The following is a 15,432-nucleotide window of genomic DNA, read 5'->3' as shown; positions in this document are numbered from 1 at the left end:
TTCAATTTTGTTTTATTTAAATAATAACTCTTTTTCGTTGCTCAACAGTTGAACTCGTTAAATATCATATTTTATTTGTTGTAATTTTTATTTTTAAAAAAGTTATTTAAATATTTAAAACATATAGACACAACTACAATTATGTATGGTACTCAATAGATGTAACATCTCAAAAATACAGTCTAAAACTATATAATAGAATAATTACATTTAGTAATATTACAGCTCAGTCATATAATAAAAGAGCACGTACGACTATGGCCGAACGACCTTACAGAAAGACTCGAAAATTAAAACCGAACGCCAAAAGAAAGTCTGACCGAACGGGTTACAAAAAGCCTATACCGAACGGTCAAAACAAAAACGAAAGAGAAAAAGTAAGCGAACGGTCACCTTACTATCAGACCACTATTGACAGAACGATTCTACGGCTCGGTCTTAACTTCTAACTCGGATAAGCTTCTTCCTCCAACGCTTCTTCTAATACTTCATTCAGCAACTCTTCTGGTTCTGCTCCCACCCACAGGGTGGTCATCGCAAAGACAAAGACGAACGAACGAGAATACATGACAAGACAGGAAATAGGGTAAGCTTATGTAATTTAATTCATGCATAAACATACATTTCAAATAATCCAACACCAGATAAATTCCAACGTACGTATCATACAAAGCCTATCACTAGATTGACCGTCCGGACTGTATGACATCTGTGTAGCTACGACGTTCGTGCACCCGGGTGATGTAGTAACTGGAATACTCTCATCAGCTGCCACCCGAGGTTAGTCCTATCTGTCCAAAGTACCCCTAAGGACTAGGACCTCCTGTCATTCCCACACATGACCTACCCTCCTCTACGTGAGGACGAGTTCTCACGGAACATCAGGATGAATCGACAGCTTAGCATTACCACAGTCATACTTTACCAATTCAATATTCATACATGAGTCGTTCCTCCCCGGAACGCTCATTCATAATTCCAACACATTTCATTCATATCATATTCTCTTCATCGTTCATTATCAATCATCTCAGTTTCATCTTTCATTATTACTCATCTCAATTTCACCTTTCATTATTAATCATGTCAATTTCCTCCTTGTTCAAAGATTTATAAAGACACCAGATATCGAACGTTCAATCCTCTCTCAGAACGAGGACGAACACTTGGAACGAGACAGAGAGGTCTCCAGTTCCAGAATAGAATAAGATCGAGGGGGTTACTATCGGATTACGAAAGAAACCGAAGTCAACTGCATATCACAAGAATGACTAGAACGGACGTTATTTACAAAGTGAGTCAATTAGATGAACTGACCCTTGAGAGTTCTAACCGAACGCTGAAAAGACCTCGTCAAGTGCTACGACTCTAGGCCGAAACCAATCGATACAGACACTTTATGACATTCCAATAATAATACTTAGAAGAATTCACATGAAGAAACCGAACGTTTATGAATATTTAGTTTATTCGAATTTACATCACGAAATCCGAATGCCAGTCAATGACTGAGTACGGTCGAGAAGACAATTCTATTAAGTTAGACGAACACTATTTTTCATCAAAATAGATTATACAAGAAATGAGTACGAGCGCTTGGTGTAAGACCGAGCACTATTCAGTACGAGCGCTTGGTGTAAGACCGAACACTACTCAGTACGAGCGCTTGGTGTAAGACCGAACACTTATAAACTTGTAATAAAAGGCTTGATAAATAAAATAAGATACTATCGAAGTAGTGTTTACGAACGACGAAAATATACCATTACATATATATACAAATTGAGTTTATCAAAGGATACCCAGATACAACTGTGCTTGGCCGAACGCTCAAGCATAGTATTATCACACGAGGACGCTCGTCCTCAACTATGACTTGATCAATGACAAAGACAAAAGATAAACACTTTCAATGAAATATATGAATGAATATGTTGTTGGGGGTCAATTTCATCTCATCCACTCTCATATATTTTAGGAATTCAACATTCAAATCATCATTGTTAATGCCACTCTCTAATGTACCATTCTAGATGGCTTCTCCCTAATCAAATAGTTCATACAATTCCTAGCATTCCTAATGATTAGTTCATGAGTGCAGGAGCTTAAAGGCAACCAATATAATATTGTCAGTATAATATTGGGAGAAATTCCCCGGATCTAGATTTCCCCGTACGTGTCCGTATCAACAAAACCAATAATCATGCATTAGAATGAGTTAAACAATGCAAGCATTGAGCAAAGAGGAAAAACCCTAACTAATGATGAAAGAAAGCATATGTCTTAATTCAAAGATGTACTCAACAAATCCATATATGAGAGCTTCAAGAGATTACTTTGATTCCCCAACAAACATACAAGGTTTAGTTCACCATATTCATGGTGAACCTAGATGAATTACAATGAAAGTATGAAAGAATAAACCCAATAAAGGTGAAGAGGTAGCCTGAGCATCCAAGATCCTCCTTCAAAGGGGTGAAAGAGAGAGTGTTTGCCTCGTTTCTGCCAAAGATACTAACTATAGGACGTGCAAGCCCTTATATACTAATCTAGAGTTACAAAAGATTACAAAAGTCCAAGCCCAAAAAGTGCCGCTCAGCGGTATTTACCGCTCAGCGGTGATTGCGCGTCTTCTTTCTTCCCCTCAGCGGCCATTTTGCCCCTCAGCGGTTCCAACGTCACCTCTTGAGTGCCGCTCAGCGGTAGTTTGCCGCTGAGCGGTGCCTTCGACTTCTCCTTTTTGCACTCTTTCTTGTCTTTTCTAATGTCCTCTCTCTTATTCTTCACTTCTTTCACCAAATTCACCTCAAAACCTGCACAAAAACACTTAAATCAAGCATAAACCTGTCCAGCTCTCTTATTTCTGAAAATATAAACAAAAGGCATGATTTCAAGCTAGTTTCTAAGTCTAAAGGTTGCTTTTAGTATCAACTTTAAGCATGAAAATAACAGTTTTTCAACTGTTATCAGACGCCGAAAGTGCTTCTACGGTGCCGGAATAGTGATCGGAGGAGTGAAAGTGAGTGTTTTCTCAGAGAGAAGATGAAGAGGAGGTAGAGAGAAGGAGGAGAAAATGGGATTCTTCAGAAATCTGGAAAGAGGGTGCATGCAGAGAGTGGAGTGGATTTTCTGAAAATCCAAGTTTTGCTTCAGCCTTCAAAACGAACGTCCCATCTTCTGTTGACACCTGCTTTCCACTAACTGATCTTCGGATCCTCTTCGCCTGACACCTGGCGTCCGTCATCTGAGTGTCGAGCCCCCTTCTTGACACGTGAACCCCACTAAAACGATACGTGCGTGGCTTTTTTACTGGTTCTGACAATAGAGGTAGGAATAAAATAAATATAAGTTTTTACTTTAAAAATAAAAATAAGTATAATCAAACTCGCAAATGTGATGCTCCATTGTTATCTTTGAAAGCCGTGTGTATTGTATTTAGTTAAGTTAAATATTTTATTCTCAGTTAGTTCTGTTTTCTTATAGTTTAATTTGTTAGTTAGTCTAGTTATCTTTTTTGTTTTATATGTTTTTACCTTTGGCTTCTATAATATATATAGTTTTATATCAACACTACTTCACATCCTAATAAATTTGATTATTCTCATATATGGGTAATTGACTCTGTTGTAACAACTTCTTGTATATGTTGTAATAAAGAATTACATCATTCATATAGATTATTCATATATGTTCTTTTTCCTAATTCAACTAAAGTTAAAATAGGAGGAATAGGTAATATTAAATTAATGAAGACATTCATTTGCACAACGCGTTTTATTACCATCATTTTGTTTTAACTTAATTACTTTCTCTTCTTAAGTCAATCAATGAGAATAAAATATATAATAAAATATATAATGAAACAAGAAAATCAAGTAAGGTTATCTTTCAGGATAGCTAAAGTTGATTAGATCATACTCTTAGATAAGCACTAAACATAGAAAAGGTTAGGTAAGTCAAAGATCTCATTACATGTTAATATGTAATCATTAGACAACTCATGTTCTTTATTATGAATATATATTTTTGTTCATCTAATTTGTGTTCAATGAGTGTAAGCAAATTATAACAAAAACACAAATAACACGCTTGAAGATTGGAGTAAACGTAATCAAAAATGAAGATTAGATGAGTTCAATAAAAAATGTTAGCTAGACGAGTCACAAGCTAAACTACTCAAGGCGTCAAACGACCTAAGAGAACTTAAGGTATTAAACACTTATATATAACCATTAGACGACCCACATTCTTTATTATGAATATATGTTTTTGTCCATATAATGTGTGTTCAATGAGCATAAGCAAAGTATAACAAAAACACAAATAACACAAAGTAAATTATGCTTCTAAGTTTGGAGTAAGTATAATCAAAAGTGAAGATTAGATGAGCTTAGTCAAAAGTACTAGTTAGATAAATCACAAGCTGAACCATTGTTAAACTATTTGACAAGTATACTAAATCGTTCAAGTAATAAAACCATGGTAAGATCAGATATCATTTTCTCAAGAAAGTAATGTAATACTAGTTAATTGTACGATTAGTAACTCATTGAGACTAATGAATAATTCATGAATTTACAACTATACGCATGTAAATAAAGATTTACAAAGAATGGTGGAATTTGGTAATTGGAGGCACTTAGGATTGGGAAAAAGGTAGAAATCGTATGGAATAGCAATGTTAGAGGTAGATTTCATTGACTTTACTCTCTGCACACACGAAATCATCTCATCTCCATCAAATAATAATGTCAACCCTCTAAAACACTCAAATCCTAATCTCTTAGGTGAGAGAGCCTAGGTTTTCTAGCAAAGCGTCAATCCTTTGATCACTCAACAAGCCAACCTGCATTAGGAGGGTTTAAGACAACCAATAGGTCAAGCTCAATTCTTAAACACTAGCCCCCACTAGATTTCTCAAAGTCTAGGGTTCACTAGATTCTTTCCAAAACCTAACAAATAAAAAATTAAATTAAGAACGTCCTCATTCCCGCAAGCATTAAGAATATAAACAAGAAATTAACATTTAAATGAAAATGCATATATATAATCAAAGTATTTATAAGGTACAAAAGAGTCCAATAGTTATATCTATCCTAAACAAGATGGAGAGCCTCAAAGCTTACAAAAATGGATGATGGAAGAAGAATGAGACTCAAAGAGGGAGAATAGGATGTTCCCACATGCCCTAAGCGGCCTCCTTGAGCTCTAGAAGTAAAACTATGCCTCCACACCACGTCCCTGAGCTTCAACTCTGTTCCCACATCCAAAATCTCCTTTTTTTTCTTCCATTCTCACCACTTTAAAACCCTCTCCAAAAAGTGCATTATTGTTGGGTCACAAATACCTCTTGTTGGGTTAAAGGTGTTGTGCTCGCTGGACTACAAGATCCTCTCATTGGGCTAGAGGTGCTTTGCTGGCTGAGCTAGCAAAACTTTCTGGTTGAGCTAGAGTTACTCTACTAGTTGGGCTAGCGGTGCTTGTTGGCTATACTAGCAACTTCTGGCACCAATTCTCTATTCTTCTCCAACCTTCCAATTTCCTAAAAAATAAACAAAAAATAGATAATTAAATATATCTATGTAGACTATATACAAATCTTACATCTTTTCATGGATTTCAACATAAAATACATGATATAAGGATAAATAAGGTGTTCTAATAAGTGTGAATAATAGTTAATTATCATACTTATCAACTCCCTCAAACTTGAACTTTTTCATGTCCTCATGAAAAGCAAAAGGTAAACTTAGCCTAGATCAAATAGTTTAACTACCATGGTTTAGTGACTCAAGGAAAAAACTTCAATCAAAGCAAAGAAATCAATCATGCTTTCTCATCATGGAAGACCAATCAAGAGATATTGAAGCTGTAGCAAATCAAGCTTCAAAAGGACTAACTAAACCTAAAACCTAAACAAAACAGGAAAATATTGCATCACAAAACATGAAAAAATAAAAATTAAAGAGTAAAATAAGTGTGAATAATAAGTAATTATCACACTTATCAACAATCTGAGGTGTAAGACCGTTTGGGGTGTAAGATCGTTTAGGTGTTAAATGCATCTGGGATGTTAGACCGTCTAGGGTCTTAGACATGTCTAGTGTGTACCAGATGCCTTTAACCACTCGGGTACACCCCCAAACATTTCTAAAAACTCATGTACATGCATAGACAACCCATCCACATGGTTTACCACTCAAGTACACCTCAAATGCATCTAACCACTTAGGTAATCCCTAAACGATCCATCCACATCGTTTAACAACTTAGGTATACTCCCAGACAATCCATCGTCTTGTTGGGAATCCAAGTGTGAGTCTAAATTGGATAAAAATGAGAAAATAGAACACTGTGTAAAGGTGAAAGACCCATTAACCCATTGCCTTAAGGTTTTGGGTAGAGAGTGGTGTCAATCCCTTATATCGTTGGGCTTATATCGTTAGGCTTATATCTCATTGGTATTTATGTCTCCCTGATGAACCTCCTCCTCGATAGACCCAACAATGGTATCAGAGCCGATAGTTTGTCTTGGTGACCGGCTTAGACGAGTACGATGATCCTTGTATCAAAAGTCTTCCTGAGGAAGGGTTCCAGGTAAGCGTGTCCCGTTAAGATGAATGGCGGTACAGAGGGGTACTCGTGGTTGGGAATGTTTCCGCTAGAAGGGGAGTGTACTAATGTGGAAGGGACTCACCATTGAGGGGGGATTGTTGGATAAAAATGAGAAAGTAGACCACTATATAAAGGTGAAAGACCCATTAACCCATTGTCTTAAGGTTTTTGGTAGAGAGTGGTGTCAATCACTTATATGCTTGGACTTATATCTTATTGATATTTGTGTCTCTCTAGTGAACCTCCTTCTCGATAGACCCAATACGTCTAACAACTCAATTTCAAGCTTAAAGTTACACTAGAAAATTCTCCGGACTCCAAGTTTCCATATTAAAATTATTTAGCACTTAAAATATTCAATACACCAACCAATAACACTAAAAACAACCATTACACTTACAATTCCAACTCACACTATCTAAAAGGAAAATTCAAGAACTTAACACCTTTTAATGCACCAAATGGAAAACTTTGAACCAAAGAAAACGTGACCACTCAAGCACCAATAATTCTACCTCCAAGAACAAAAACAACAGTTAACCCTTGGTTTCCGAACCTAAAATACCCTTCATTCATGGCCTCAATAGGTCGATTTCTTTCAATTGAGGTCTCTAAGGTCAACCTCCTCCAAGGCCGATCATCATAAATTAATAGTCACATTTTAAGACAGAAAGTGTTTTTAGGTCTTTTTAAGCATCCTATAACCGCGCTTTTTCTCTTTATTTCCAGCCTTAACGGGGGTGCTCTACATGAAAGAAACCAAAAGAAGCAAAACCGTGCTTCAAAGTGTCAAAACTGTGACCAAAACTATTCACTCTGCAGGTTAACAACAACAAGCAAACGCAATAACATAATATCAAAAGTGTCAAAATTGTCACCAAAACTATTCACTCTAGTTGCTAGCATTGTTGAGATTTCACCGGGTTGGTTGTTATGCCACCTAGAACCCGACGTGTGGTTTTGATTTTATTTGAACATTGACGCATTGTAACACTATTTATAACAACTCAGCTTAATGAAATGAATGACCACATCAAGTTCAGTGCAATATGATATATTTTAAATGTGCAGCGATTTTTTAACAGCCACATGAAGCATTTTTCTAACAGACATATGATATATTTTGTACAATGTTTTACTAACAGCGCTTATTCTATAATAACATGAAAACAATTATTAACAAAAACAAAAAAAACCATGTGTACGCATAAAAACTACGTATAAAAACTACCAGAAACATAAAATAAACTTAAAATATCTAAAAATACTTAATTGATACCTTTAAATTTGAGGAATTAAAATCGTAGCATTCACACGGTCGACGAACTAAAGTTGCCAAATATCACAACCTAAAAATATGTCAATCAACAATACCTACTAAATTAATTTGACAATTGATTAATTAATTAACTTCCGTTAAATGAATTGTAATAAACACTTTGTGTATACAATTTACGTCAGCATTATGAAAAGTGATAGAAGAATAATTCGAAAAACAAAAAGGTTGTCATATAAAAAGAAATTAAGAAAAGAATATATACGTTGTTGTGTTGTTGGGTTGTTCCTGTGGCGTGTAAGCTGATTATTGTTCGTTAACTCAGGCAAAGGTAGCCGTTTTCTTTAGCTTCTCTTTCACTCTCTCTCTCTCTCATGAGCGATGAAAAATGCTGCTAAAGTTATACCCCGTTTATCATTACAGGTTACCTTTTCTGCTTTCTTTTCTCTCACCCCATTCTGTTCTCTCTCTCTCTCTCTACCCACTTCCATAACATAGCTTTCTTTCTTTTGTACTTTTCACTCACAAATATATATACATATATAGAAACACAAACACTTTTTTGAGAAGCACTTCGTTGTTGTCATCATCATCATTGAGAGAGAGAGAGAGAGCAGAGAATGAGTTCTTCTTCTGGTCAGAGCAGTGGCTATGATCTCTCGTTCAAGATCTTGTTGATCGGTGACTCTGCTGTGGGAAAAAGTAGCCTCCTTGTTAGCTTCATCTCCAACTCTGTTGAAGATATTGCCCCCACAATCGGTAATTCATCGTAGCCTCTGAAACCCATTCTTTCTCACGCTTCCTCCCACCTACGATTTAGGACTTAATCATGAAAATATCACGATTTTTTGTTATGTTTAAAAGGATAAAAAACGGAGAATTATGTGGGTTTCAAGAGTGCTATTGGGGACCACTTGTGAACGTTTTGAGTAGCTGTTTTTTTTTTACCTTTTTGAGTCAGAGTTTTTCTATGTACTATGTTTTCATTGTTTGTTACTATGGAATCAGTTCTTAATACTTTGGTTATCTGATATCATTCTGTACAAAATAACTTGAATATTTTGTTTTTTCTATCTGGTTTTATCAGATATGACAGGCATGATTTGATGTAATGCTATTTGTTCTTATCTTGTGTTGTTCTGTCTTACGTAGGTGTTGATTTTAAGATCAAGGTGTTCGAAGTAGGTGGGAAGAGATTGAAATTGACTATTTGGGACACAGGTAATAATTTCTTCATGTGAATTGATGCAAACTAGTATGTGAAATTGTTCCTTCTATTGACCTTCTGTTGAATCATTTGTCCATTGACATATATGGTTTGATTGAAGTGGTAATATTACATATATGTTGCAGCTGGACAAGAAAGGTTCAGAACGCTAACTAGTTCTTACTATAGAGGAGCGCAAGGAATCATTCTTGGTATGTTAAAATGGTTTATGTACATTTTTGTCTGTATTGGACTCACTTTAGTCGTTACAACATGTTTAATCCAAGCTTTCAAATCATATATGTATATATTTCGTTTTTTTTTGTAGTTTATGATGTAACGAGAAGAGACACCTTCACAAATTTATCAGAAGTGTGGTCTAAAGAAGTGGAACTCTATTCAACTAATCAGAATTGCGTGAAGATGCTAGTTGGAAATAAAGTTGACAGAGTAAGTTGTGTTTTATTCTTGTTGGAAATATATGATCCAATGAATGAATCGGCCGGTGACTACTGTGAAATCTTTTCACAATTAAGTGTTTGAAAATAAAAATTATGAAATACAATGAAATGTGTGGCTCTGCTCTGCTCTGCACTCTGCATTAAGAAAATGACTGTGAATAACGGAGTTGAAAATATGATCCTCACATCTTTTAGCCAGCTTAGTTGAAAATTGACATCTCAAGTGAGTCCATCACTTATATCTGCAACTACAGTGTCTTTTCCTGAATTACACAATAATTAAATATATTTATAGTTTCTAAACTTGATGCAACATTAAAATAATTTGTTTCTATTTTAAATTTTAATATATTTTTATCTCATATAGTTATCTTAACTTAACCGTGTTAATTTTTTCTTATGTCTTAAGGTATTTTAGTTTGACATTTGAATTGACCCGTATCGAATGATATAAAGAGTTCAATGTCAAATCTAAAATGTCATTTGATGTATTAACCAAATTTAATCTAATTGAATTAGGAAGATTATATTTATTAATTTTTAATGTTTAAGAACAAAATTGTACGAAAATTTGATAAAACAATTCCTCGTATGAAAATTTAGAAAATAAAAACATATTTAATTAATTATTCAATAAGAGGATGATGCACCGATGTACTTCAAAGAGAAAAAAGTGTCATGTCGAGCCTTTCTTGTAGTCAAAGCAACATGAACTTGTCATTAACAGCGATTTTACTGGAAACACTCTTATTTTGATAAACTTTTTTCATGGAAAAAAATTAGGTAAATAAATTGAACTTGTTTTACACATTATAATCAACTATATGCACTTAACTTTCGTAGAAGTTGTCTGATTTAAGTTATATATAAATGGAGAGACATAAATTGATTTTCACTTAAGAAAGGGGTTCAATTTAATTTTACCCTTAATTTTCTTCAACTATAAATGCTAATGAAGAAGTTTACCTAAACAAGGTCTAAACTTGTTACAAAAGCTTAGATGAATGTGGTGTAGTGGTAGGAGTAAGAACTTGGACAAACTCTGGTATGTCAATTCTCAAATATGAGCTTCCTTACATACAAAAACTTGATACTTTCTGGAGCAATAAACTTTAAGAAGATATAGTTGACATGATTTCAGTTTTTGCTATGATGTATTATGCTGAATAATATCTTTAATATTTGATTTCTTTGTAAGGATTCTGAAAGGGTTGTGAGTAAAGAAGAGGGTTTAACACTTGCCCAAGAGTTAGGATGTCTGTTTTTTGAATGTAGTGCCAAAACTAGAGAAAATGTGGATCGATGCTTCGAGGAACTTGCACAAAAGGTTTGAATAAAAATTGTATTGTAAAATTATTTGTTTTGCATTGGTTTTTCATTTGCTACAGTGACAATATTATTGCTCCATTTGATAGATAATGGAAGTTCCTAGTCTTCTGGAAGAAGGATCTACAGCAGTGAAAAGGAATGTTTTAAAGCAACAACCGCAACCCCAAACATCCGAAATTGGAGGCTGTTGCTCTTAATTGGTCTCTCAGATTCTTATGTAATTTCTCCTATTCTTGTATTTTCTTTACTGAATTATTGGGCAATTGGAAAAAATATTGCCCAGTAGCTTGTGTAAATTTCTGTATTTTGTTATTGTTTCTGCCCTAAAAAACAATTATCTATATCCCGATATTATGCAATTGCTGCTTTGTGTGTACTTCATTTTACATCATCTATCATATCACAATTCTCTCTCATTTTAATGCTCCGATTGGAATGGATACGGTATTGAAAATTTATTGAAAACTAGAAACTTGTGAGAATAGGAATTAACAACTTCTCTGCCACTGTTGGTTAAGTGCTGGAAAACAAGTGTCGGGAGTAAGCAACTAAATAGATTATAGACGAAAAAACAAGGGAAATTCAAAAAAATGACGATAAATGTAGTCTATTAGTTCATGAACAAATAATGATACTTCCAACAACTAAAGAACAAGTTATGCAAACCCTGGAGATGAGAAAGGTGGAAGAGGAAGAGGGAGAGGAAGAAGTAGATGAGGATTTTTGAGGTAGAGGAAGAGGAAGACAAGCATTCAATAAGGCTGAAGTTGAATGCTTCAAGTGCCACAAGTTTGGACATTTTCAATATGAATGTCCCTTGTGGGAAAAGAAGACACATCATGCTGAAATGGAGGATAAAAAGGAATAAGAGGAAGAGGTCTTGCTCATGACCTCAATAGAATGTGAAGAAGGAAAGAAAGATGAATGGTTCTTAGACTGAAGATGTGGTAACCACGAGTGGTAACAAGGAGCGATTCTCAACACTAGATGAGAATTTTTGACACAAAGTAAAGTTCGGAAATGATACCCACATAGCTGTAAGGGGAAAAGGAGGTGTTCAGATGATGGTGAATGGAATTAAACATGTCATTACACATGTATATGATGTTCCAGAACTCAAAAATAACCTATTGAGTATAAGGTAGCTGCAAGAAAAGGGTTTAAGCATCACAACTCAGAACAATAAATGTAATATTGTTCACTTAGAGAGAGGGCTGATTATGGAGGTACATATGAGTGGAAACAGGATGTTTGCTCTAAAATATAATAATTTATAAATTATTATTATTCAAACGATTATGTTGTTCATACACGAAAGCAATGAACGTCAAATGTTGTTGGCTATATAGATGATGGATATGGAAAATGAAAACTTTATTACCATAACAATGTCTTTTTCATTCTAACTGTAACAGCAGTATCAACAGATCTACAACATATCTGTATTTTTTTTATCGACCGAAGTCCAATAAAATATATACAGGACTTTAATTACAATGAAAGAATAATGAAAGAATGAGAAGAAAGTGTGGTTTCTTTCTTGAGGAAGTTCTTGTACCACATTGTTGATAGTTTTAGATATCTTTTCAAACCATTTTTGTAATCTATGAAGATCATTCCGAATCGTGATGTATATCCCGAAGACCATTCAAAATTGTAGAAGAAGGACCACACATAATATCCCTTCACATTTACTCCATTCCTACGATAATGAAATGAATATAAATTAAAAAAAACCAAATAAAATATGTAGGAGCTGGATAGGAATAAGAGTTAATAATTAAGTTCATAATATCACAATAACTATATCATCTTTAATTAGTTGAGCATGCTTTAATAACAACTTAACAATGTCTTTAATCATTTTTCCACAGTCTAATCAAAATGCGAAATCATATTTTAAAAGCAGTCTAAGAGAAGGCATGATACTTAGATCTCTTAATCAAGAGAAAAAGATACACGTATAAAATAACGTATTGTCAACTCTGACCTTTGCTCAATATTTTAAGTACAACTTTTTCGACAGACCTCCAAATGGGATGATTATTTTTTTTATTAGAAAATAGACTAAAAAATCTTTCCAATGACTACTAATTTTTAATTTTTGGACAACAACATTAACTGCAATAAATTATTAAAATCGAAATTTTAATCATGCTCATGTATTTTTAACTTCCCTCTTTGCTGACTATTTTGCTCATAACTCTCTCTACCGAGACGATTTTTGTTTTGTTGGAACATAACTCAAAGAACTTTCCAAGGACTACTAACTCATAACTTTTAGACCTCTATGCTAGTCGCAGATAATTTTTCAAGATCACTATTTTATCTTTATTTCCTAGATGGTTACTCTCAATCCACTACTGTAGAAAAGGCTTTTAACATTTGTTATTTTAGGCTTTTGGCGTCTGATCCCTTCCCGATGTCATATTGGGTGACGTCAATTGGACATCGGATCCTTTATCGAATGTTAGTAGATGTTGGGTGTTCCCCCATCAAAAGTCATATGAGACGTCGGACAGGAGGGGGATCCGACGTCTATCAGCGTTGAGCACCACTGGCTCACGTTGAGCGAGAAAAGCCCTGGATAACCACTAGAAGCCATTTGACATTTGTCAATGCACTGACAGATGTCCATTGTGTTTTTTTTTTAAATTTAATTTATTTTTACAATAAAACCACACCTGAAAAGCAGAAAATGATCCTAGCACATCATAATATAATATATTCTATGCATTTGAAGTTAACATGATAATAAAAAATCTAAAAAACAATCCAAAACTTAAACTTAAACTAAAGCTAATTAATGTTCAACAACAATAAAAGTCTTCCTAAGTGCATCTCTAGAGAAGATAAGATGTCCACTCTTGTCTTATCTTTTTAATTGTGTCCTCTGGTATAAGTGATGTATTCTTGAAGCACTGCAAAATGAAGAAAAATTCATTATGTTTGCATATGTTCAAAGATGAATTTGATTTGTAATGTATTAAAGGTAAACATCATTACCTCAATCCAGTCATCTGTAATGCCAGCTCGAATGCTGGTTTTAATCCAAGATATGACATAGTAGCCACATTCCCATGAATCTAGCAGCTTGGTACACTAAAATGACAAACTAAATAGTCAAACATTTAGATCATTCAATAACATAGAAAATGAATAAGAACTATAAATGACTTAATACCTTTGGATACAAGATTGAAACTAGCTGACCTCGGAGTTTACCCATAACTCTATTTATATTGAAAACACAAGGTAAGATTAATATAACTATATTCATCATAAAAATTGAAGGTCAACATGAACTTGAAACATAAAAAGAGAAATATTTACCCTTGAAGAATGTTTTTCATGTCATTTTTCATCTTCCTGCGTAGTGAACAAAACCATAGAATTTTGCATTGTCTGAGAATTATGATCATCAACTGCCAGTGAGACCTATCATGAATCATAAATAGTTCGTAAACTAATTAAGTAAACTTTAATGAAATTTTACATTTTGCAACCCATACCCATCAATGTATGGAACAAAGTATATGTCTCTATTTGACTCAGTCATCCATGTTTGCAAATAATTTTGTTTGCTCTCAACTGTGTTACCAGAATATTGAATGATTTGAGATTCAAAAAATCCATACATGGAAGACCGACCTTGGTCCACAATGACTATGTCCATGTACCTAAAATAACAAATTTAAGTTGTTAGAAACTAACAATCTAAATGTAACTAATTTGGAAGACAAAATTGACTATCTTACATGCATCATAGTTGAAGGATTAAAATATTCAACAACTTGTCTCCCCAAATGACCTCTAGTGCATCTTTTAATGTGATATATACTAATACATGGCACTAGAGGCCAAATACTCTCAAATCCCAGTACAATTCTACTCGTCCTTTAGATAATCTGGGTAATTTTGTCATGAGCTTTGTTAGAGGATCATCCTCTGCTTCAGCTATCTCATCATCTTCATATATGACTGGCTCATGCATGGGCTGCTTATGAGGACGTATGAACTAAGTTTGTGTTAAATCTCAAACGAGAACTAACACTAGTGTAAAATATACTTTTTATACCGATTTTTTATACTTGTTAAAATCTATCAGGTATAGAAAATGACGCGGTAGCAGTTTTGTAAATATAAAAACTTTTTTACACCGGTTATAATGAAAATAAGTATAAAAAGTGATGTAGTGATAATATTGTAATAAAGTACAAATTACTTTATACCAATTACAATAGGTATAAAAAATCTATCTTTTATACCTAATCACCCTAAAACAAGGTATAAATCTATGTACCGGTTAAATATTATAACCGTTGTGGCTTACTTTACATATTCCATTTCTTTTTCTCGCACCAGTCCCTTTATTGTGCAATTTTTTTTCTCCCTCCTTCCTTCTCCCTTCTTCCTTCTTCTCCATTCTCCTTCATTCTCCGAGCCAAACCCTAATAAGTTTCGTTTCGACCTGGAAATCATAGAGAAACATTGAGATTCATTCCATCACCTTAACTTAAATACGTGTAGCTACGCATTGCGTG

General features: G+C 34.2%; 2 protein-coding genes across 3 annotated transcripts; one reads left to right on the top strand and one right to left on the bottom strand.

The window, feature by feature from the left end:
* Positions 1–8,178: 8,178 nt before the first annotated feature.
* Positions 8,179–11,264, top strand: LOC124840994 (ras-related protein RABC2a-like). 2 transcript variants are annotated; one of them, XM_088101000.1, is made up of 7 exons: positions 8,184–8,314; positions 8,438–8,650; positions 9,044–9,112; positions 9,245–9,310; positions 9,427–9,548; positions 10,758–10,886; positions 10,975–11,264. In XM_088101000.1, exons 2-7 carry the CDS (start codon positions 8,512–8,514, stop codon positions 11,083–11,085), a joined length of 636 nt encoding a protein of 211 aa, XP_087957126.1. In that variant the 5' UTR covers positions 8,184–8,314; positions 8,438–8,511; the 3' UTR covers positions 11,086–11,264. The 2 variants fall into 2 exon arrangements, with proteins under 2 accessions (XP_087957125.1, XP_087957126.1); XM_088100999.1 differs by having other exon boundaries at positions 8,179–8,650.
* Positions 11,265–13,731: 2,467 nt separating this feature from the next.
* LOC148191758 (uncharacterized) lies at positions 13,732–14,564 on the bottom strand. Its single transcript, XM_088100200.1, has 5 exons — positions 14,401–14,564; positions 14,222–14,326; positions 14,073–14,121; positions 13,895–13,990; positions 13,732–13,809 (listed from the first exon to the last, which is right to left on the bottom strand). Exons 1-5 carry the CDS (start codon positions 14,562–14,564, stop codon positions 13,732–13,734), a joined length of 492 nt encoding a protein of 163 aa, XP_087956326.1.
* Positions 14,565–15,432: the final 868 nt, after the last annotated feature.

This window comes from Vigna umbellata, chromosome 10 (genome assembly GCF_029865625.1).
Source record: "Vigna umbellata cultivar VRB3 chromosome 10, Vumbellata_1.0, whole genome shotgun sequence".
Lineage (NCBI taxonomy): Eukaryota > Viridiplantae > Streptophyta > Magnoliopsida > Fabales > Fabaceae > Vigna > Vigna umbellata.
The sequence above is the reverse complement of the archived record's forward strand: the minus strand, read 5'-3'. Positions and strand labels throughout refer to the sequence as shown.